A 23615-nucleotide genomic window follows, 5' to 3' on the forward strand; every position below is an offset into this window, starting at 1 on the left:
GAGAGAGGGCCACATCTGAGCAGCAAAGAGGTACTCAAAGGGAGACTCTTAGGCACAATTATATGCAAGTTTAGCCTCTCCTTTACAGTAACGAGCTTCATAAGGGCATGTCCCATGATTGAGGGCTCAGCACATCAAACTGCCAGTCCCAATGTTTGTGACAACATCAAACCAGTCCAGGTGAGGAAGTCCAACACTTCCGCACCTTCCCCCAGATCCTCGGGGCTGGGGAGGGGGAGGCTGTAAATATATTTTTTATTATCTGCCCAAATTACTCTGGGATGTGTCACTATTTCACTCCAGCCTATACTAACCTACCGTATCTCACTTCCTATTCAAAGTTCCATGCAGTTGTGGTATTTGAACAAATCGACTGTAGAGTTGTACCGTTTAGAAAATTTAGATCCTGTACCAAATAGATATCTCTTCCCTTGGTGTCATATGGAAGTTGAAGTTTTAAAACACAGTCATTTTCGACCTTTACCCTTTGGCCTGGCTTGCCCTGGTCTTAACCAGACCTAGCAATGGCAATGTTTTAAAATGTTTGTCTCTATAAGGTCTTTAGAATTTGCATTTATCTCCTCAGGAATATCTCATCATCCAGTACTTCAATTAGGTAGAGTTAATATAGGAAGCTGATATTTTTACATACATTACTTAGACATAATAGTGGGAATTTGTTCTCCTGTGTGATTTCATTTCCCCCTTTTTTCATTGGTCCACCTTTTCTTTTTTTTTTTCTTTTTTTTTCTTTTTCACAGAACTGATAACTTTATTTCTGCTAATCTTTCCCACAAGTTTATCTGAGTTTTTTTTTTTTTTTTTTCTTCCTTGCCTGGTTGCATTGGCTAGAAAATGAGTAGAAGTAGTGAGAGCAAACATCCTTGTCTTGTTCTAAATCTTAGGTAGAAAGCATTCCATCTTTCACTACTAAGTATGACGCTAGTTGTGGGCTTTTCATAGATGCCATCTAGTCCTAGTTTGTTGAGAGTTTTCTGATTTCTAAAAGCAGGAATAGGTGGCGGATTTTGTTTCTCTTTCTATGTATATTGAGATTAATCATTTTTTCTTTGGTTGTTAATATGGTGAATTATGTTGATTGATTTTTGGTCATGATGGATTATCATTTTCATATATTAATGGATTTGATTTGTTAAAATTTTGATTAGAATTTTTATGCCATCAATTCTTGGCCTTTTGGCTTAGATCAAGTGTAGAATTTTTGCATCTGTGTTCATGAGGGAGAATTATGTCTGTAGTTTTACTTTCTTGTAATGTTTTTCTTTGGGTTTTGGTAGTAGAGAATGATAGCCTGACAGAATGGGTTGGGAAGTATTTCATCCTCTTCAATGTTATCGATGAGACTGTGTAGAATTGGTATGATTTCATCCTTTATTATTTGGTAGAATTCACCAATGAAGTGATCTGGGTGCAGAATTTTCTTTGTGGGGAGGTTTTTAGCTACAATTTCAATCTCCTTAATAGATACAGGGCTATTTAGATTATCTAATTTTTCTTGAGTGAACTTTGATAGTTTGTATCTTTCAATGAATTTATCTAGCTCATCACAAGTTGTCAAATTTATTGACATCAACTTGTTCATAATATTCCCTTATTCTTTCAATATTTGTAGAATCTGTAGTGAGCCACCTCTTTCATTCCTGTTATTGGTAATTTGTGTCTTCTCTCTTTTTTTCCTGTTTAGTCAGGCTATATGTTCATCAATTGTATAGATCTTCTCAAAGAACTTTTGATTTCATTGATTTTCTATGTTGTTGATTTTTGCTTTGATCTTCAGTGTTTCTTTTCTTCTGTCTCAGGGTTAATTTTCTCTTCTCCTTATAGATTCTTAAGCTGAGGTCATTACCATGTGATTTTTCTTCTTTTCTAATATAGGTGTTCAGTGCTGTCGATTCTCCCTAAACATTGCTTTCATGGTACTCCACAAATTCTGATATGTTGTCTTTTCATTTTTGTTAAATTGAAATATTTCTAATTTTCATTTTGATTTATTGTTTGACTCATGGATAATTTAGAAGCATGTTATGTATTTTCCAAAAGAGATCTTTCTGTTAATTGACTTCTAACTTATTTCTGTTGTGGTCCCTGAATATATGTTGTATGACTTCACTCCTTTGAATTTATCGATAATTATATTATGCCCCAGAATATGGTTTATCTTGGTAAATATATTGTGTACACTTAAGAAGGACTCTTTGTTTTGCTATTGTTGGACAGTGTTCTATAAGTGTCAGTTAGTTCAGAATGGTTGATAAGAGTTGTTTAAGTCTATTATATCCCTGTTGAATTCTTGCCTTTTTATTCTATCAATTATTTAAAAAGAGGGGCGTTGAACTTTCCAACTATAACTGCATTTATCTATTTCTCTTTGCAGTTCTATCAGTTTTTGCTTCATGTATTTTGAAGCTCTGTTATTAGGTGGAAAAGTATCTAAGATTGTTATGTACTCTTAATTAGTTGCCCCTTTATCACTATGAAGTGACCTTCTTTATTATGGGTAATATTCTTTGGTCTGTTTGTCTAATCTTAGTATAGCCATTCCAGCTTTCTATTGAGTAATGTGAGTAATGTATCATGAAATATGTTTTTATTTTCTTTTACTTTAAACTTATTTGTGTCATTATATGTATTTAAAGTGCTTTGTTTGTAGGCAGCGTTATATTTGAACCTCACTTTTTTTATCCAGTCATAATCTCTGCTATTTAACAGGGGTGTTTAGGGACCATTTAATGTAATTATTGATATGGTTAAGTTTGAGTCTATTATCTTGCTTTTTGTTTTTTATTTGTCCCATCTTTTCTTTGCTTATTTTTCTTTTTCAGCTTTCTTTTACATTAATCAAGTCTTTTTATAATTCCTTTTAATCTCCTTTGTTGACTCATTAACTGTAACCTTTGTTTTGTTATTTTAGTAATTGCTTCAAGATCTTTAGTATACATCTTTAACTCATCACACTCAACTTTCAACTGATATTATACCAGTTCATATATAGTACAAACTTTGCATACTTCCATTTCTCCCCTACTGACCTTTCATTTATTAGTGTCATCTATTTTACTTTTCCCTATGTTATAAACCTTATAATGCATATTTATTATTTTTGTTTAAACAGTTCATATTTTAAGAGTCTTAAATAATAAGAAAAACTGTATTTTATTATCATTTTTTGTGTATCCTTATTTTTATTTGGCATGATTTTCTATCTGGAGGATTTCCTTTAGTATTTCTGTAGTACAAGTCTAATTGTGAATGCTTTCAACTTTTATATGCTGAAAATGTCTTTATTTTGCCTTTGTTTCTTAAAGATATTTTTGCTGAGTATAGAATTGAGATTGACAGTTTTTTCTTTCAGTATTTTAAAGAAATTGTTTCAATGCCTTCTTATTTTCACTGTTTCCAATAAGAAATGTAATATCATTCTCATTTTTGTTTTTGTATACATAATGTGTCATTTTTTGCTGGCTGCTTTCAGATTTTCTTTTTATCATTAGTTATGTGCAATGTAATTTTTTTCATGTTTCTTGTGTTCAGGGTTCATTGAGCTTTTTGGATCTATGTGTTTATAGTTTTTGCTGGGTTTGAGAAAATTTAAGCCATTATTTCTCCAAATATTTTTTTCTGGTGCCTGCTCTCTCTTCTTCAGGGACTCCTCATTTTTGAAATTTAGCTATTTGAAATTGTCCTACAGTACTGTACCTTCAAGTACACTAGTCTTTTCTTCTGTGCTGTTAAATCTGCTGTTAATACTATTCAGTATATTTTTCACCTCAGACATTCTAGTTTTCATCTCTAGAGTTCAATTTGGGACATTTTTATAACTTCCACATCTCTATGTAACTTTCTGAACATATAGAAAATAGTTATTATAATTGTGTTAATATCTTCCTCTGCTAAATATCTGTGTAAATTCTGGGTTGGTTTTGATTGATTATTCTCAGTGTGGTGTTTTCCTGCCTCTTTACATGATGTGTATCTTATTTTGGATGCTAAACATTGTAATTTTACCTTGTTCAGTGCCTGATATTTTTGTATTCCAGTAAATCTCCTTGAGCTTTGTTCTGGATTGCAGTTATGTGGAAACAATTTGATCTTTTTGCATTTTGCTTTTATGATTTATTAGGCATATGTGGAAATATCTGGAGCAGTACCAATTTAGCACTGATTATATGTCCTCATCCTGAGGCAAGGCCTTCCTGAGCACCCTACCCAATGATCCATGAATTTTGAATAGTTCAAGTTTCACTGGTGGGAACAGCCACTGTTGTCTCCCTATTCTTTTCAGATGGTTCTTTCCCTTCCCTTGGTTGTTTTCCTTCACATGCATGCTCTGATCATTACTCAGCTGAATATCTGAGGGAATACTCTGCAGATCTCTGGGGGCTTTCTGCTCTCTGGTGACCTGTCCTATGAAGTCGAGCTGAATTGGCCTCCCTGGTCTCTCAGCTGTTGCTCCTCAATTCTGGAAGTCTGCCAGGTTCCACCTCAGCTCCTCCTCACTGCACTGCTGTAAGCTGGGGGCAATTGTAGAGCTTACTTTGTTCCTCATCTTTCAGCTATTGTCAATGTCCAATGTCTTGAAAACCATTCTTTCATATGTTTTGTCTGTTTCTTGTTTATTTGGTTCAGGCAGGAAGAGAAATCTGGTCCTTGCTCGTCTAGTCTGTCCATAAACTTATGTCCCCAATGACACCTGATTATAGTCAAACTGCTTAAAAATATATTCCCTAGTTTCTAATGTATTGCCCCTTTATGCTGAGCAAAGTTTTAGTCAATAAATGAAGTACAGTGAAAAATTGAAATACCCCTGAAAACCTATTATATTGTGATCCACCTGAATCTCTTTATATTCTGTGGAAAGCTTATGGAAGAATAAGTTTTCTCATAGTTTTTCTTAAATATGAGGGATATGTCAGGGGAATAGGGTAATAAAAAGTAAAGTAGACTTTAGCTCAGTGAAGGCAGCCCTTGATTTCTTTTATTAATTTTTTCTGCACTTTCATTCAGTAAAGAGACCATCATAATTTACATGAGAAAGCATTCCTTTGGATGGTATGTGTTCCTGTTTCCTAAAGCTGTGATTGTGTAAAATACCAGAAATGGATTGGCTTTTATAAAGGGGATTTATTAGGTTGCAAATTTACAGTTCTGAGGCCATAAAAATGTCCAAACTAAGGCATCAACAAGAGGATACCTTCAGTGAAAAATGGCCGATGGTATCTGGAACACTTCTGTCAGCATGGAAGGCATGTGGCTGGCGTCTGCTGGTCCTTTACTCCCAGGTTGTATATCAAAATGTTTTTTTCCAGAATGTCTCTGGATGTCTGTCTTAGCTCCTGTCTCTCAGCTCCTGTGCGTTGTTGCTTCTTTCTCCCAGGACGTTTCTCTCTTAGTGTCTGGAGGTCCTCTCTTAGCTTCTCTGGGGCAAACTCTGGGCTTCATCTCTTTGCTTAGCATCTCCAAACATCCTTCTGTCCGCATCTCCAAGCATCTCCAAGTGTCAGTGTCTGTGTTGGTTCTTGAGTTCTCTTAAGTACTCCAGTGAACTAATCAAGGCCCACCCTGAATTGGCGGGGACCATACCTCCATGGTGTGGTTTGTCCTAAGGCAGAACAAGTTATCTGCTTCCAGTATACAAAGGAGGAAGAGTCATAGGATAAACATTCCATTGCCATAGGAAGAAATTGGAGGGAAAACAGAGTTCAAAGGTCTGAAACAGCTCCTAAAACCCACAGGTCAAACTTAATTATATTTCAAAGTCTGAGAGTCATTTATAGAATGACGATTAATCCTTTGTGGCAGCCCTTTTCTCTCCAATTACTGGAGTGAGTGTTCCAACATACCCATGCATTGGGAAGATGACCTTCTTCTCGGGCCCACCCTCCTGAAGCATCGGGGTGCCACCCAGACTCAGCATCTCTGAGGCAAAGGGTCTCTCCTCTCTGAACAGTGGAGTGGTGGCCAGACTCTCCCCAATCCCTGGGGCTCCACCCTCTCTGAGGACTGGGGCATCAATACTCTTTCTTAACAATGGAGCAGCCAAACTCCCCTCAATTCCCCAAACTGCAGGGAACTCTTAAACTCACCCTATCCACATGTTTGTGTGGGTCCACTCTCCTGGCTAAAGGTTTCTTGACTCCATACCTTAGCTTCCATGGTTCTGCCCTTGAAGTTATCCTTTCCTTAACTTGTCCCTTCTTCGCCCCTCCTGTCCAGACTGGCGGTGGTTCCATTTATAAAATCTCACAAAAAATTTGTTGTCTTGGCATGCAGCTTACAGGGGTCAAAGCCATCAGACAATAGGATTTAACACAAATCCTTTCTGGCTAATTCCATCTCCAATCCTAAAGATGTACTGAAATGGCTGGCTGGTTCTAGGTTTCATTAAATCCTCACATGGGTCTGTAGCCTCTGGGGTTCCATTTTCTGGAAGCCCAGAGTTTTCCTGACGATCAGTTTCTGCTTTCCTTGTACCCAAGAGTTCAGATCTCAGCTTATGTCTTTCCTCTAGCATTTTAGTATAAGCTACAAGAAGCCAGGCTGTATTTTCCCCATTTAATCTGGAGATCTCTTCAGCTAAGTATCCCAGCTCATTGCTTTCAAATTCTGCCTTCCATCTGACACTAGGACTCAATTTTGTCAAATTCTCTGCCACTTAGAAACAAAGATCACCTTTCTTCTGGTTGGCAATCACACAGTCATCATTTCTATTTCAGGCCTCATTGTAAGTATCTTTAGAGTCCATATTTCTCTTCAAAGAACAGTCTCTCCAAAGCAATATAGGCCATTTCTGTCAAGCTCCTCACAATTCTTCCAAAATCTTCCCCTTATCCATTTAAAAAGCCACTCCAATATGTTTGGTATTTGCAAACTCAGCAGCACCCCACTTCTCTGGTACCAAAATCTCTTCTGGTTTGCTAGTGCTGTTGATATGCAAAATACCAGAAATGGATTGACTTTTATAAAGGGGATTTATTAGGTTACAAATTTAGACTTCTAAGGCCATAGAGGTGTCTAAACTAAGGCGTCAACACTGAAGGAAGACCAGTGGTGTCTGGAACATCTCTATTAGCTGGGAAGGCACATGGTTGGCATCTGCTGGTCCTTTGCTCCCAGGTTGTGTTTCAAAATGGTTTTCTCCAAAATGTCTCTGGGTGTCTTTCTTAGCTCTTGTCTCTCAGCTCTTGTATGTTTCTCTCTAAACATCTGGGAGTCCTCTCTTAGCTTCTCCAGGGCAAACTCTGGGCTTCATCTCTTAGCCTAGCATCTCCAAACATCCTTCTGCCTGCATCTCCAAGCATCTCCAAGTGTCAGTGTCTGTGTTGGCTCTTGAGCTCTCTTGAACTAATCAAGACCCATCCTGAATTGGCGGGGCCCATACCTCCATGGAAATGATTTAATCAAAGGTCTTTCCCACAGTTGGATGAGTAACATCTCCATAGAAATATTCAATCAAAAGGTTCTGGGCTAATCAAAAGACTAATAATTTGCCCCCACAAGATTGCATTAAAAGAACATGGCTTTTGTGGGGGATATAATAGATTCAAACCAGCACAGTATGTATAAAGGTTGCCTATATTCCAAATGAAAAGAGTGTTAAGTTCAATTTCTGTTTCCAAATTTCATCATCATACTTAAGCTTAGTTATAAGGCTTATGTTACAGAGGAAGACTTTTGCCATCAATGCTAAGTCCATTTCTTTGATTTATCATAGCCCTATAGGATTAAGCTCAGTGAAAATTGGTCAGACTATTTTAATGAGGTATAATAATGAGAATATAATAATTTATAGCTTAAAATTTAGTTATAAAGTTATTTAAAAATTCTTTTAGTAATCTCATGAGAAAACAATATAAAATATACTCTTATTTTAATTTTGAGACTCATTCATATGGAGTTATCTTTAAAAAGTAGTCAATTCTTTCGAGGTACATTTAGAATATAGAGAGAATAAATGAAGTGCAGGACATATGGAAGTACCAATACAACAAGATTTTATGAAATAATGCTTCCATATTTTTCCTTTCAAGATGATACCCTCTTCAAAAATAAAAGCCATTTATTTAGTTAAATGAAGAAATAATAACTTTATAAGGGACAATTTATTTTGTAATCATTGAAGGGTGACTTCAGTAGGAAAGACATTAAAGGTAATTTATAACGAGAATTGTTTTAAGCATCAACATGTGGAAACTAATTTTTCATTTCTTTTACTTTTAGGTGGGAAAATAGATTACCATCTGCTTAACAGTTTATCTAATTTTGAATAATAAAGAATATACATTTTCAAAATTGTGTTGTTTAACTTACAAATGTTTCAGAAATGAATTTTTCATTTTATAAATTATCATATTTAAAGCAGAATGAATTATAACTTTATAATGGTTAAAAAAGAAAGTTATTCTTAAGCAAGTCTTTCAAATCTATTGGCATAAGTGTATGCAGTATATCAGATCATGCGAATGGAATGATAAGATTGACAAGTTATTGTATAATTAAGTCATTGCATTATTTATATGTCTGATTTTAGTGATTAGTATTTCAATTATGCACTGAGAGATAAAATAATGATTAGAGTATTTTTGTGTCCTCTAGGCAGGATTTTTATTTTAAATTTCAAGTCATTGTGGTTTCCTGAAGTCTGTAGATATGCTGTCTAAAAATGACAGTATGCTATGTAGTCAGTCTCCATACACCTAAGGCAAGCATTATTACATATAAATTTTCTTTCAGAATTAATAGTTACTACATACCAGTATATCGGAAATAATTTGACAGTATTTAGGGAGAGAGTGGCGTAAGGTGAGAAAATAAGAGAATCAGGATTTTACCTGCCTTGACATTGTGTGACATTTGTTTGACAAGTCACTTCATCTGTAGTGCTTCTGTTTTAAAATTTATAAAATGAAGGAATCAGTCTAAAATACTTCTAAGGTCTCTTCTGTGTTTAGCATTTTATAATTTTAAAATTTAATACTAAATTACTCATGCAATTCTTCAAACATCTGAAGAGTGTATTCACATAGTCATTTTTTTTCTACTGCTTAAATAATTTTTTTAAGTAATTGAGAAACTTCATTAATGCTCTTAGGCTACCTTATATATTAACTGAGAAATGTGATACAGTGTCAGTTAAGGTTTGGTTTTTATCCCTTCCCACATTGTTTAATTTTTAATGCATATCAGATCATGGCAGTAGGCAAGTCAATGCTTCAAACTCATTATAAGGGAAAACATTTTCACCAAACTGTACATGAGCTAAGTCCCTCTCCTTATTGCAGCATCTTTTATTCATTTTGACTTGGTTCAGCCCCACACTCCTATCACCTGTATACCGTAATAAACTGTTGGGCTATTACCTAGAAGAGCAAGTATAGTAAGCTTATGAATACAATCATAGCTACCAGTTTGGAGTTGTTTCTCTTCAGGTATCTCCAGGTAATTTCTTGGATCCTTTATACTCTTGAGATATGACAGTGGTCTTAAAAGTGTGGTTTTGTATCCCTGCTGTGGAACAAAGGCTTTCTGGGGAGTAGGTTGATGTGAATAACTTCAAGGGCAAGGATTTCCACAAGTATTCTTTCTTAAATTGAACTGAGAATACTTCGTTTTGTGAATTTTTCTTTTCCTACTCACTTTTTCTAATGCCCTTCTGTTTTTCAGAAGAAAAACATGCTCTTCAACCCTCCCTAATCGCATCTAGTCGCAATATAATATATTGCCTCAGAATATAAAAATCTCTGGGGCACCAAACAAAGGGACAGTTCAAAAATTAATTGTTCTGAGGGAGAGTTCCACGAGGGCAAAGCAAAGTGAAGTTTTGAAAGAAACATAGAAGGGGACAACACCTTATTTCATTCAGGCAACAGACTTTTGGCAATACTCTAGTGCCTTGTCTATCTTTTTTAGAATTAGAATTTGGACATGAGATGATTGTCATGTAGACCCATTATAACACATTTATTTGAATTAAAAAATGAAATTGGACTTTTTCAGATAGAAAATCAGATTTGTCTGATTGTTTTACAGTGTGGATTGGTTTGCTAATTAGGTTAAATAGTAAACATTTTCCATAAATTGAATGAATTAAATCTGTAGCTCCAGGATTTGAGGCAAATAAAATTAAAGTATATCTACAATACACAATACTTAAGAAAATATATCCTTTCCAACCATTTAAACTTAAACTTTAAACTTTATATATTAACTGAGATATGGGAGGAAACCATGATTTTAGAAATTTCTTTTACGGACAAGAAAAAATATTGCTTGACTTTTGGTATATCTGTATTAAAAAGCTGCCTTGGCTTAGAGCTTAATGTACTCATCAATAGATAAGGTGAGCACCTTATCGGAAAATATGGTAAGCACATGGATAAATAGATTCTACTTAACATAAGTGGTAAAGATTGATAATAGCATCTGGAATTAGTTCTAATCATAGTAGGAGACTATACAATGGCTTAATATGTAAAAGGAATTCAGTGTATCATCAAAACTGCAGGATGATAAAACAGACACTAGATATGGGAGCACAAAGAAACTGGAATGCAGGCCAGATCTGTGAGGTGGGTTAGACCTAGTAATGTCTTCCTTTATTCCTCTTAAATGGAATACCTAATAAATCTCACCCAGTTCCTTTTCCAGCATTCCAAACAAGAATCTTTAACTTCAAATATAAGCAAAAAAGAGTTAAAGGACTTTGTTTTAGTTTCCTAGGCTGATCAGGCAAATACCATGAAATGGATAGGGTTAAACAATGGAATTTATTTGCTCACAGTTTGAGGCTGGGAAAAGTCCAAATCATGGTGTTATCAAGGTGATGCATTCTTCCCAAAGAGTGTGGCATTCCCGGGGCTGGCTGCTGGTGATCTTTGGTCCTTAGGCTGTCATATGGCAAGGCACATGGCAGTGACTCCTGGTCTCTCCCTTCTTTTTGGGGTTCCATTGATATTCAGCTTCTTGCTTCCTGAGTCTTTCTCCCTGTCTGAATTGCATTCTGCTTATAAAGGACTCCAGCAGTATAATTAAGACCCATCTTGATTGAGTTAGGCCACACCTTAACTCATCAACAAGTCCTGCTTGTAATGGGTTCACACCCACAGGAATGGATCAAACTTAAGAGCATGTTTTTCGAGGGAACATCCAACTTCGACCACCATAGACTCTTATTTATAATAATTTTTTTAAAGTTAAAAATAATTCTGATCAATAAAAAGAATAGGAGATAGAATTTGTCATGTCTTTCTAACTCCCCTTTCAATAAATATATTTGAATATTACTGAATATCACTTAGGCTGGGCCCAACTTTCTACCTATTATCTATGACTGGAACAACCCCTAGATCTTCTCTTACTTTAATTCTCAACTTTTTATATGGTACCATTATCCATTCTGTCACCCAAACCAGAAAACCAGGAATCTTCCCAGGTTTCTTTCCTTCACATCTCTTTCCTTACTATTTTATCATACCTTTCTATTTCTGCGTAAACTACTGACTCTTCTCTTATTTAAGCGCTCTTCTTCCATCACCTGTACTGGTACAAATCTCCTAATTGGTTTCTCTGCTCCAGTCTTGGCCCCTTAAATAAACTCTTTACTTGCTGCTGTAGTGATCTTTGTAAAATGCAAATCAGATTATTTTACCTTCTGCCTAAAAACTATTTTAGTGACTCCTCATTTCCTGAGTGAGTGTCTAATGGCATAATGAACCCTCCATGATTTATTCCCTGCCAAACTATAGACAGGAGCTTTACTCCATTCTGTATGTCCCAACCAAACTGAACTACTTCGTGCTTCTCTAAAATTACCACTGCTTTCTATCTCTTATGCTTTCGTTCACCCTGCTACATTAATCTGAAATGCTTATCTGTTTCCGCCTACCCCCATCCCCACCCCACAACCATCACCCCCCTGATGAACACACTCATTTTTCTTGATGTTAAGCATTATCCCCCCGTTATGCTTGTTTTGGATGCCCCACATAAATTAACCAGTCACTCTTTTTGTGCCACACTAGAGCCTGTAGACTTCTAAACAACTATTCTCCATACTTTAATATTCTTAATTCTTAATTGATTACATGTGTCTAGTTTCTCTCATCAACTGTAGGTTTCCATGTGTCTGACATGTAAAAGATCAGTATAAATCCTTGTGTATCTACTATGGGCATGTTATTCTGGAATAGACATTATGTTTTGATCTAGCCCCTTGCTGCATCTCAGCACTGTGATAATGTGTCCTTGAAGATGGCAGTCTAAACTTATGGATGAATAAAATACTAAACTATACAGGCAGAATTTGACTGTTCATTGCTTGTATGTAGAAATACAACTGAGTTTTGTTTTTGATTTATGGAAAATTCATTTTTAAAAAACATCTTCAAATCTAAATTATCCATATGTTTAAAATAAAAATATTCCTCTATGTGGCTTTGTATTTCATGTGAGATTTTAATTGGTCTTTGTCTTAATGTCCTTGAAAATATTTTATATTTATTTGTTATCATTGATTTTAACCAACTCAATTTCAATTTGATTATTAATATTAGTATCATTTTTGACAATTACAGTGAGAGTTCTGATTTAATAGTATTACTAAAATCTGATTAGAAGATGTAGCCAGTCCTTTTGTTCTGAGTTTCTTTTCTTTGGAAGGGATACCAGGTCAAAAAGAAGAACCATTTTGATTACAGATTCATCATTCTCCTTCTTCCTTTCTCCCTTAAACACAGAGAATATAAAGCATTGATATGGAGACAGGGATCTATTTTTTTTGACAATGCAGAGGGAGAAACAGTAGCAGAAAGGCTGAATATCTAGAGGAGTCTAAGAGGAAAGCGACATTAGTTTCCTAGGATATTGTGTGGCTAATAATGGAGAAGTTGCACAAGAAGAGTTGTTGGCAGATGTTATTGCTGTATTAACCCCTGAAATGGTGCCATGACTGTCAAGAGGAAATATCACACAGAACAGATAATATAAAACAATGACGTTAAGTGAGAATAAGAAGGTAGATTTGCGAATGACAAAGTAAATTGGTCTTGGGGGAAAGAGATGGCAGACAGATGGGTTATCAGTAGAAGTGATAAGATGGAATGGCTGTAGGGGTAGTTGCTTATGAGAAAAAACTGGTGGGTATAAAATTATATACAATAAAATAGAGTAGTATTTAATTTAGTGACATTCTTTAATTTTTTTCTTTTTAGTTATAAAGTTTAAGAGATTTCTAAATTAATTAGAATAACTTTTAGAAGCAGTATGCGTATTTCATGTAAAATGATCTTTTTTCCACTTTTGATAGTATATGATGAAACTAAAGCAGTGATGCTGTGTTTTTATTTTCTTTATATATGAAAGGTTTTTATCCTAAACACTTTCCTTTGAGTTAATTGAGTGTTTAATTAGGATTTTGTTTGTGAAAGAACATTCTCCATTTCCTGATGTTTGGTATTTAGTTACTTTTATGGAAATTATTCTGTTTATATATCAATTTATTCTAAAATGTAGCATGCTCTTGCATGAATTGAATTTAAATATCATTGAAAATGTTTAGCGTTCAATCAAAATGTAATTTAGAGGTTTCAGAATTTTTATTTCACTAACAAACTCTTAAAATTCTTGTTTTAAGAATGGAATTAATTATTTCTTTTTTGTTTTGTCTTTTCTGTCCTTTTTAACTTGCTTTCGTGGATATTCACACCAGGAGGACAAAGTGGTTAGAGTTTTTTTCTGTCTAATTTAATTTTGTTCTTATTATTGTTATTGCTAACTTTAATTTTATAACTATATTTAATTTGTATGCTTCTATGTGTTTTGTTACAGTAGCGCATGATAATTGCTAAACTGACATATTTTAAGCATGCTATCTAATTTCATTGAAAACACATTTTATTATATTATAGATAAAGGTTGATTATTTTATTCAATTTTTAAAAAGGCTTATCTCTTCAGAATTTGGCACTTTTTTTTTCAAGGAAATCTCGTAGTATTCCTCATTGTGATAAGAATTCCTTTACTCGTGTAATATTGCCTTAAACTCATTGTGTTGACCAGAGTTTTTAAAAGATGCTTCTGACTACATATAAAGATCCAGTCTTTGTAATAATGAGTCACAATAACATTAAACTTGGATTTTGTGAAGTATGCATATTAAGTTGAATATATATATTAAATATATTTTTATTTTTATTAAATAAATTTAGAGGTTGGCAAATGTCCACCCTATATCCCCACTTGATTATTGGATATAGTTATATTTTTAAAATACCCAGGTACATAGGATGACTGTAGGGCATGTCTTAATAATCCTGTAATATCTGTTCTCAGGAGGTCTGATTTGGCTGTGGATGTGCTCTAGAGACTGGTGACCTGCAAAAGCAGATAAAATCCTTCTGTTCTGATTTTTATTTTGGGAGTCAGACTAAAACTTGAGGTTTTTTTGATTTTCCAATTTTAAACTGGAATAAAATCCAAAGAGAAAATCATTTAGATGAGATTGCCTAAACAGTGGCTTCTTCTTCGTTAAATGGAGTCTTTTTTCTTCTGCCAAAGTCCTTCAGTTGCTGGGTTGGGGATGATTGTAGGTGATGGCAAATATTGTATGAGTTAGAAACAAGAATATGAATACAATTAAAACTCTGAGCAAAAGAAAACATACTGTGCTGCTTTTTCCTATCAAACTTTTGTGGCAGTTTTGAAGATATGTGGGTGAATTACTGTAGACCCATCCCAGACTGCATATTATCCTTGATCTAGGGCAGATTCCCTAGAGAATCTGCTTTCTACCAGCTGATCTTATTAGCCGACTCACAGTGGTGAAATTCAGGCAATTCAAAACCTTTAGAATCTAGAGTGCTACTTTTGTGTCCAGAGTTAATACATGTTGCATGAAAAGGTCTGATTACCTTCTGTGGTTTTCATAATGAATTCTGACAGCTGTCCTGGAAATGAGGCTCTTTATGTTATCAGCTATAGAAATGACTTTGATGCACTAACAAGATGTCATAATTAAAAGTCTATATTTTAAACCAAGGATTGCCTGTCATAGAAAACTATACTGATTGAGTGTGGATTTGGAGTGTTGCAAATAAAATTCAACATGTCTTTTTGTGATGCTTTTTATATAGCACTAATAGAACTTTCAGCAGTGATGAAATTTTTTTATATCTGCACTGTCCAATACACATGTAACTACTGAGCTACTTTGTATCTGGTGTGACTGAGGAACTGAATTTTTTAATTTTAGTTAATTTTAATTAATTTAAATTTAAATAACCACATGTGACTATGACTATTCAACACCTAAGGCAATACACAAGTTCCTGCGCTTCTACTAGCAGTATGTTTTTAAGTTCAGAAATAGATCATCCATCTTTTTCACCTAAGCATCCTCTAAATAGGGTTCTAGAAATTATAGTCTAGACAAGAAAATTGACATACTATAAAATAATTTCATTTATTTTTACTTTATATTGGCATGGCTTAACACCTAGATTATATGTGCCTTAGAAAAATTCAATAAATGCATTTTCATTTATCCTTAGTATTTTAATGAAACTATGTGAAAAAAGGTTTTAATAATAAACCACCCTTTCACTTCAATGAGTAGAGATTCTATCTCTGCTTTGCATAGCAATAAATGGAGGCTACTCTGGAAGTCTACCATAATTTCAAATGTTGATAAATGGACATTTAACTGGATAGCTTCCATTTGCACCTTAGAGTCACAAAGTAGAATAGTGTAAATCAGTTAAATTGAAGATTTTTTTCCCATGTTGATACAGGAAGAGCGCCACATTTTTACTATTCTACCTTATTCCATCTTGTGAATTACCTAGAATGAATTCATCTATTTTCTTGTTGATTGCCAGTTAGAATATACCACTTTTTTGTGGTTACAGACAGTGCTATAATGAACATCCTTGGACATGTTTCCTTGCGCACTTGTGGGATATTGTCTGGGATAGACACTAAAATGTATTACAGGCATGTTTGATTTCACTAAATTTTACCAAATTGTTCTCCAAAATATTTGTACCACTTAACACTCCTACCCACAGGGAATGAGAGTTAAATGTCTTCTCATTTTCTCCAAGACTTGATATTGTCATGTTTTTAATATTTTGCCAATATGATGGATGTGAATGGCCTAAAATTTTTGTTTTATATTCTTTATATTTCCATGATTATTGGTGAGTTAGATGAGCATCTTTTTGTATTTTTATTGTCTTTTGGGTTTCTTCAGGGAATTGCTTGTTCATGTTACTGGAACGTTTATTGTGTTCTTCGTGTTTTCTTATTGATATGTCAGTTATATATATATATAGGAAACTAATTCTTTTTTGGTTATGTGCATAATAAGATACGTATTACTTATCTGTCCATGATTTTTATGCTATTCTTCATTGTTTCAGAAGTTTTAAATTCTAATGTAGTTGAAGTTATTTTTATTTTTCTTTGTTCATTTTTTGGCTTATTTAAGAAACCGTTCCCTCCATGATATCATGAAGATATTCTCCTATAGTTTCTTGAAAAAGTTTTCGAGTTTTGTCTTTCACATTTTTATTAGTAATCTGACTGAACTTTTTTTTCTTCTTTTTCTAGCTTCTTAAAGTGAAAGCACCCATCATTAATTTCACACTGTTCTTTTCTAACATAGGCTATACATTTCCTTCTAAGGACTGCTTTAGCTATATCAATAAATTTTGATGTGTGCTTACATTTCATCATCAGATTAAAGTATTAAAAAATTTCTCTTGGTGATTTTTTATTTGACCTATAGGTTACTGTTCTAGTTTGCTAATGCTGCTGGAATGCAAAACACCAGAGATGGATTGGCTTTTATAAGAGGGGGTTTATTTGGTTACACAGTTACAGTCTTAAGGCCATAAAATGTCAGCATTCGGGTACCTTTGCTGGAGGATGGCCAATGGTGTCCAGAAAAACTCTGTTAACTGGGAAGGCATTTAGCTGGCGTCTGCTCCAAAGTTCTGGTTTCAAAATGGCTTTCTTCCAGGACATTTCTCTCTAGGCTGCAGTTCCTCCAAAATGTCACTCTTAGTTGCTCTTGGGGTGTTTGTCCTCTCTTAGCTTCTCTGGAGCAAGAGTCTGCCTTCAACGGCCTTCTTCAAACTGTCTCTCATCTGCAGCTACTCTCTCAGCTTCTGTGCATTCTTCAAAGTGTCCCTCTTGGCTGTAGTTCCTCTTGAAAATGTCACTCTCAGCTGCACTGAGTTCCTTCTGTTTGTCAGCTCATTCATATGGCTCCAGTGATTTAATTTAGACCCACCCTGAATGGGTGGGGAACACCTCCATGGAAATTGTCCAATCAGAGTCATCACCCACAGTTGGGTGGGGTGCATCTCCATGGAAACACTCAAAGAATCACAATCTAATCAACACTAATACCTCTGCCCACACAAGATTACATCAAATAAAGTGGAGTTTTGGGGGACATAACACACCCAAACCAGCACAGTTACTTAAAAATCTTCTGATTTATTTCCAAATATTTGGGCATTCTCTAGATATCTTATTGATTTCTAATTTAATACTACTGCAGTCAGTGAACTTACTCTGTGAAGTTATGAAGTACTTTTCTTTATCTTTGGTAACACTCTTATTTTTGATGTCTACTTTTTTGATATTAATATGTCCATACCAGCTTTCTTATGCTTACTATTTGCATGGTAAATCTTTCACCATCCTTTTCCTTTCAACGTTTCTTTTTCTTTATGCTTAAAATGTATTTCTAATTTACAACATCTCATTGGGTATTTCTTTTTATATCTTTTCTGGCAATCTCTGTCTTTTAATGAGTTTTTTTCCTTTGAAATTTTATTGAGATATAGTCACATACCTTACAGTCATCCAAAGTGTGCAATCAGTTGTTCACAGTATCATCATATAGTTGTGCATTTATCACCACAGTAAAGTTTTGAGCATTTTTATTACTACAAAAAATAATAAAAATAAAAGTAAAAGGAATACCCAAAACAACCCAACCCTCTCATCCACTGTCCCCCATTATTTATTTACTTTTTGTCCCCATTATTCTACTCATCTGTCCATACATTGGATAAAGGGAGTGTGAGTACAACATTTTCTACAATCACACAGTCACACTGTATAAGCTGTATAGTTATATACTCTTCTTCTAGAAACAACACTCTTGGATTGCAGTTCAACAGTTTCAGTTATTTCCTTCTAGCTATTCTAATATATTAAAAACTAAAAAGGGATATCTATGTAATGCATAAGAATGACCTCCAGAACAACCTCTTGACTCCATTTGAAATCTCTCAGCCCCTGAAATGTTAACTTTGTTTTGTTTCTCTTCCCCCTTTTGGTCAAGAAGTCTTTCTTAATCTCATGATGCCAGTGCAGACTCATTCCTGGGAGTCATGTTCCATGTTGCCAGGGAGATTTACACCCCTGGGAGTCATGTCCCACGTAGTGGGGGAGGGTGGTGAGTCCACCTGCCAAGTTGGCTTAAGAGAGAGACAGGCCACATCTGAGCAACTAAAGAAGTTTGGGTACAATTATAAGTAGACTTCACCTCTCCTTTGCAATAACAGGCTTCATAAGGGCCAGCCCCAAGATTGAGGGCTCGGCCCACTAAATTGGTAGTCCCCAATGTTTGTGAAAATATGAGGAATTCTCCAGGTGGGTAAATTTAATGTTTCCACGTTTTTCCCAAGTCCCTCAAGGGGGCTTTTCAAATACTTCTTTATCCTCTGCCCAAATTACTCTGGGATATATTGGGGCTTCACACTAGCCTGTACAAACAAACCAGATCTCATTCCCTATTCAATGTTCCATAGTAATTATGGTGTTTGAATAAACTGACCATACAAGTTAAATTATATAGTGTGCTACAGAAAATAAAGATTTTCCACCAAAGAAACATCTCTACCTATGATCTCACACAGAAGTTGAAGTTTTAAAATTCAGTCAATACCACTCTCTACCCTGTAGTCTGATTTACCTGAGTCCTAACCAAGGCCATTTCATTCGTACTTCTAATTGAAGTCTGATCTCTTTTTCAACTTCTTTAACATTTGCTGTATGGGGTAATGTTGACATTCATAGCTGCCACCAAACTCTCGCCTTAGTCTCAGGTGTCACAGATACCTGAAGTTCCAGGGATCAACCAGTTTATACACAAAGAGCTCAGCATCTCAGAAATAACCACTACAACTCAGGAATAGAGGTAACTGCTCTAAGAGCTTACAATCTAGGAACCATTACAATAAGCCTTCCCCTGATAACCTCTCCTCTCAGATTCAAGTCTCAAAGTTTGCACACTATAGTTAGTCTGTATTAGTGAGGCATAATGATGTCTGTCTTTTCATTTCTGTCTTATTTCAAGCAACATGCTGTCCTCACGGTCCACTCACCTAGTTGCATACCTCACAACTTCATTTCTTCTTGCGGCCACTCAGTATTCCATTGTATGTGTAGACCATAGTTCACCATTCCATTCATCAGTCAATGTACCCTTGGGCCACCTCCATCCATTGCAAATCATGAATACTGCCATCATAAACATCAGTGTGCAATGCCATTCCTGTCCCTGCTCTCAGTTCTTCCAAATATATACCCAGTAACGGGGTTGCGGGACCATATGGCAATCCCATAATTAGCTTACTGTTGAACCACCACACTGCCCTCCAGATGGGCTGTGTTCCAGTTTACTAATGCTACCAGAATGCAAAATACCAGAAATCAACTGGCTTTTATAAAGGGGGTTTATTTGGTTACACAGTTACAGTCTTAAGGCCATAAGGTGTCCAAGGTAAGGCATCTACAATAGAGTACCTTCACTGGAGAAAGGCATTGGCATCTGGAAAACTCTGTTAGCTGGGAAGGCATGTGGCTGGCATCTGCTGGCTCCCAGGTTGTGTTTCAAAATGGCATTCTCCAAAATGTCTCTGTGTCAGCTTCTCGGGGCAAACTCTGGGCTAGTACCTCCAAAGCATCAGCAAAACTCTGCTTTCAATGGCTGTCTTCAAAATGTCTCTGTAAGTTGCAGCAGCAAGCTCCTTCTGTCTTTGCTCTTATATAGGGCTCTAGTAAACTAATCAAGGCCCATGCTGAGTGGGCGGGGCCACACCTCCATGGAAATTATCTAATCAGAGTTATCACCTACAGTTGGGTGGGTCACATCTCCATGGAAACAACCTAATCCAGAGGTTCTAAGTTAACACTAGTATGTCTGCCCCACAAGATTGCATCAAAGAACATGGCTTTTTCTGGGGACATAATATATACAAACCAGTACAGGCTGCAATATTCTACTTCTCTACCAACAGTAATTAGGTATATTCCTCTGTCCACATTTTTTCCAGCTCTTGTATCTCTGTTTATTTTTTTAACATTCAATCCTAAGTAAACAATCATTGGTTCCTGGTTTAGTCACAGAGCTGTGCATTCACCACTATAATCTATATGTGGACCTTTCCATTTCTTCTACAAAAAAAAAAAAAAAAAAAAAAAGAGGAAGAGGAGAAAAAAGACAAAAGGAAAAAAAATGAAAGAAAAAAAGTGACAAATAAAACAATAAAAGAAAATATTAAAATAAAATAAATTAAAAAGTTCATACAACACCCCACCACCAAGAAACCCATACCCCTCCCTTATATCCCCCTCTTACAGACTTTTAGTTTTAGTATATTTCTTTTGCTATAATTCGTGGAGGCATATTACAGTGTTACTGTTAACTCTAGACTCTAGTTTACGTTGATTGTGTTTTTCCCCTAATACCATCCCATTCTCAAAACCTTGCAAAGTTGACATTCATTTGTTCACCCTCATGTAAAAACATTCTTATATTTGTACATTTAATCACCGTCTTTGACTACTAGTTTTCACTAAGTTATGAGTCCCAGTCTCTATCTTCTATCTGTCCTTCTGGCCCCTAGCCTTCCTCTTTCAAGCATACACACACTCATCTTTGTTCACTGGACTTACAATATTGTGCTACCATCACACAATATCATGCTTTCTATTTCTGCATCTATAAAATCTACGCTGCTGAACATTCATACTCCTTCAGAATTGAATGCCTGATCTCTAACCTCTTTCTAACTCCTGATAACCTGTGTTCTCAAATTTAACTCTCAAAGTTTTCTCATTAATGTTAGTTCATATTAGTTAAACCATACAGTATTATTGTCTTGTTTCTGGCTAATTTCGCTCAGCATAATATCCTCAAGGTTCATCAACATTGCTCTATGCTTTGTGACTTTATTCTCTTACAGCTGCATAATATTCCATTGTATGTATATACCACAGTTTGTTTATCCACTTGTCTGTTGATGGATATTTGGGCTGTTTCCATTTCTTGGCAATTGTGAATAGTGCTGCTATAAACATTGGTGTGCAAATGTCCGTTTGTGTCCTTTCCTTCAGTTACTCTGAATATATACCTAGTAATGGGATTGCTGGATCATAAGGTGATTCTATGCTTAGCTTCCTGAGGAACTGCCATACTGCCTTCCAGAGTGGCTGCAGCATTCTACATCCCCACCAACAGTGTAGAAGTGTGCCTCTTTCTCCACATCCTTTCCAACACTTATAATTTTGTTTTTGTTTTTTATTTATTTTTTGATAATGGCCATTCTAATAGGTATGAGATGATATCTCATTGTGGTTTTGATTTGCAGTTCCCTAATAGCCAGTGACATTGAGCATCTTTTCCTATGTTTTTGAGCCATTTGTATTTGTTCTTTGGAAAAGTGTCTGTCCATGACTTTTGCCCATTTTTAATTGGGCTGTTTGTCTTTTTGTTGTTGAGTTGTAAGATCTCTTTTTATATTCTTGATATTAAACTCTTATCTGATATATGGTTTCCAGATATTGTCTCCCATTGTGTAGGCTGCCTTTTTACCTTTCTGGCAAAGTCCTTTGATGCACAAAAATGTTCAGTTTTTAGGAGATCCCATTTATCTATTTATTCTTTCACTGCTCATACTTTGGGTGTAAGGTCTAGGAAACCACCTCCTATCACACGATCTTTAAGGTATTTCCCTACATTTTCTTCTAAAAGTTTTCTGATCTTAGCTCTAATGTTTAGGTCTTTGATCCTTTTTTTTTTTTTTTACTTGTTTTTCCTTTGATCCATTTTGAGTTAATTCTGTATGCAGTGTGAGATAGGAATCCTCTTTCATTCTTTTCTATATGGCTAGCCAGTTCTCCAAACACCATTTATTGAAGGGGCTGCTCTGTCCCAGTTGCATTGGCTTGACCGCCTTATCAAAGATCAGTTGTCCATAGATGAGAGGGTCTATTTCTGAACACTCAATTTTATTCCCTTGGTCAGTGTATCTATCTTTATGCCAGTACCATGATGTTTTGACCACTGTAGATTTATAATACGCTTCACAGTCAGGTAGTGTGAGATTTCCCACTTCATTCCTCTTTCTCAAGAGATTTTTGGCTATTTGGGGCACCTTGCCCTTCCAAATAAATTCAGTTTTTGGTTTTTCTATTTCTTATATCTCTATTCTTCTTCAGTTCAACATCTGTAGGGTCCTCCTCCCACCCATTCCCTCCTCTAGAGTTCTGAACAAGACAGAGTTATCCCCCTTATTGCTGAATATCTGGGGAGAAGTTTTTGGCAGCTGTTTAAGTCACCATGTTGATGACATCACTCCAGTCCTTTAATGAGTCTTTAAACATATAGTTATTGACATGTTTGAGTTTAAGTCTACTGTCTTGATATTTTTTTCTCTCTATCCTTTCTGTTCTTTGTTCCTCTGTTTCTCCTTTCTTGCTTTCCTTGGTTGAGGATGAAGTGTGTGCATTTGTGTTTTTAATATCCCCCTTTGACTTTTTAGTTCTTTCTTTCTTTTATTGTTATTATGGGTTACTCAAGAGATTACAGTATGCATCTTTAACTTATCACAGTCTACTTTCAAAAATATTATTTCACTTTATGAATAATATAAGGACTTTACAGCATGTTACTTTCAATGACTACCCATCTGTTTTTTGTGTTCTATATACTCTTCATACTTCTATATATGCTAGAAACCCCATATTATATTATTATTTTTACTGTAATCATTCAGTCATTTTTTAAGTAGATTTATATGTGTGTCTGTGTCTGTGTGTATAGGTAAGTTTAAACAATAGTCCTTTATTAACATAGGTATTCTTTCTGGTGTTCTTTATTCATTCTTACAGAACTAGATATCATTTTCCTTCTTTTAATATTTCCATAGTGCAGACCTACCAGAGAGAAATGTTTCAGTTTTTGTATGTTTTAAGATGTGCTTATTTCATCCACATTTTTTAAGGATATGTTTGCAAGATTTAGAATCCTGGGTTAAGGCCTTTTTTTTTTTAAAGCCTTGTGAAACTATTCTTCCATTGTCTTCTGACTTCCATTGTTTCTTATAAAAAGTTGGCTGTAGTTATTATTGTTTTTTGCCTGAATGTAATTTATCTTCTCTTTCTTTGGCTACTTTGAGGATTTTCTTATCTTTTGTCTTGAGCAGTTTTATTGTGATGTGCTTCAATGTGGTTTTATATTTATCCCGTTTTGGATTAACTGAGCTTGCTATGAGAAGGTTCTCAGCCATTATACTGTT

General features: G+C 35.2%; 1 protein-coding gene across 36 annotated transcripts in view; it reads left to right on the top strand.

Moving 5' to 3' along the window:
* Positions 1–23615, top strand: part of RIMS2 (regulating synaptic membrane exocytosis 2) — a 731813-nt gene that overhangs the window by 168836 nt on the left and 539362 nt on the right. For 23 of the 36 annotated variants that reach the window (XM_037802482.1, XM_037802459.1, XM_037802461.1 and 20 more), the window contains one exon: positions 13724–13735. The exons of the other annotated variants lie outside the window; for them this stretch is intronic. In XM_037802482.1, the coding sequence (XP_037658410.1) occupies positions 13724–13735 (12 nt within the window). The remainder of the gene's footprint in view (positions 1–13723; positions 13736–23615) is intronic. 36 annotated transcript variants of the gene reach the window in all.

Source organism: Choloepus didactylus, chromosome 14, assembly GCF_015220235.1.
Source record: "Choloepus didactylus isolate mChoDid1 chromosome 14, mChoDid1.pri, whole genome shotgun sequence".
Classification (NCBI taxonomy): Eukaryota; Metazoa; Chordata; class Mammalia; order Pilosa; family Megalonychidae; genus Choloepus; species Choloepus didactylus.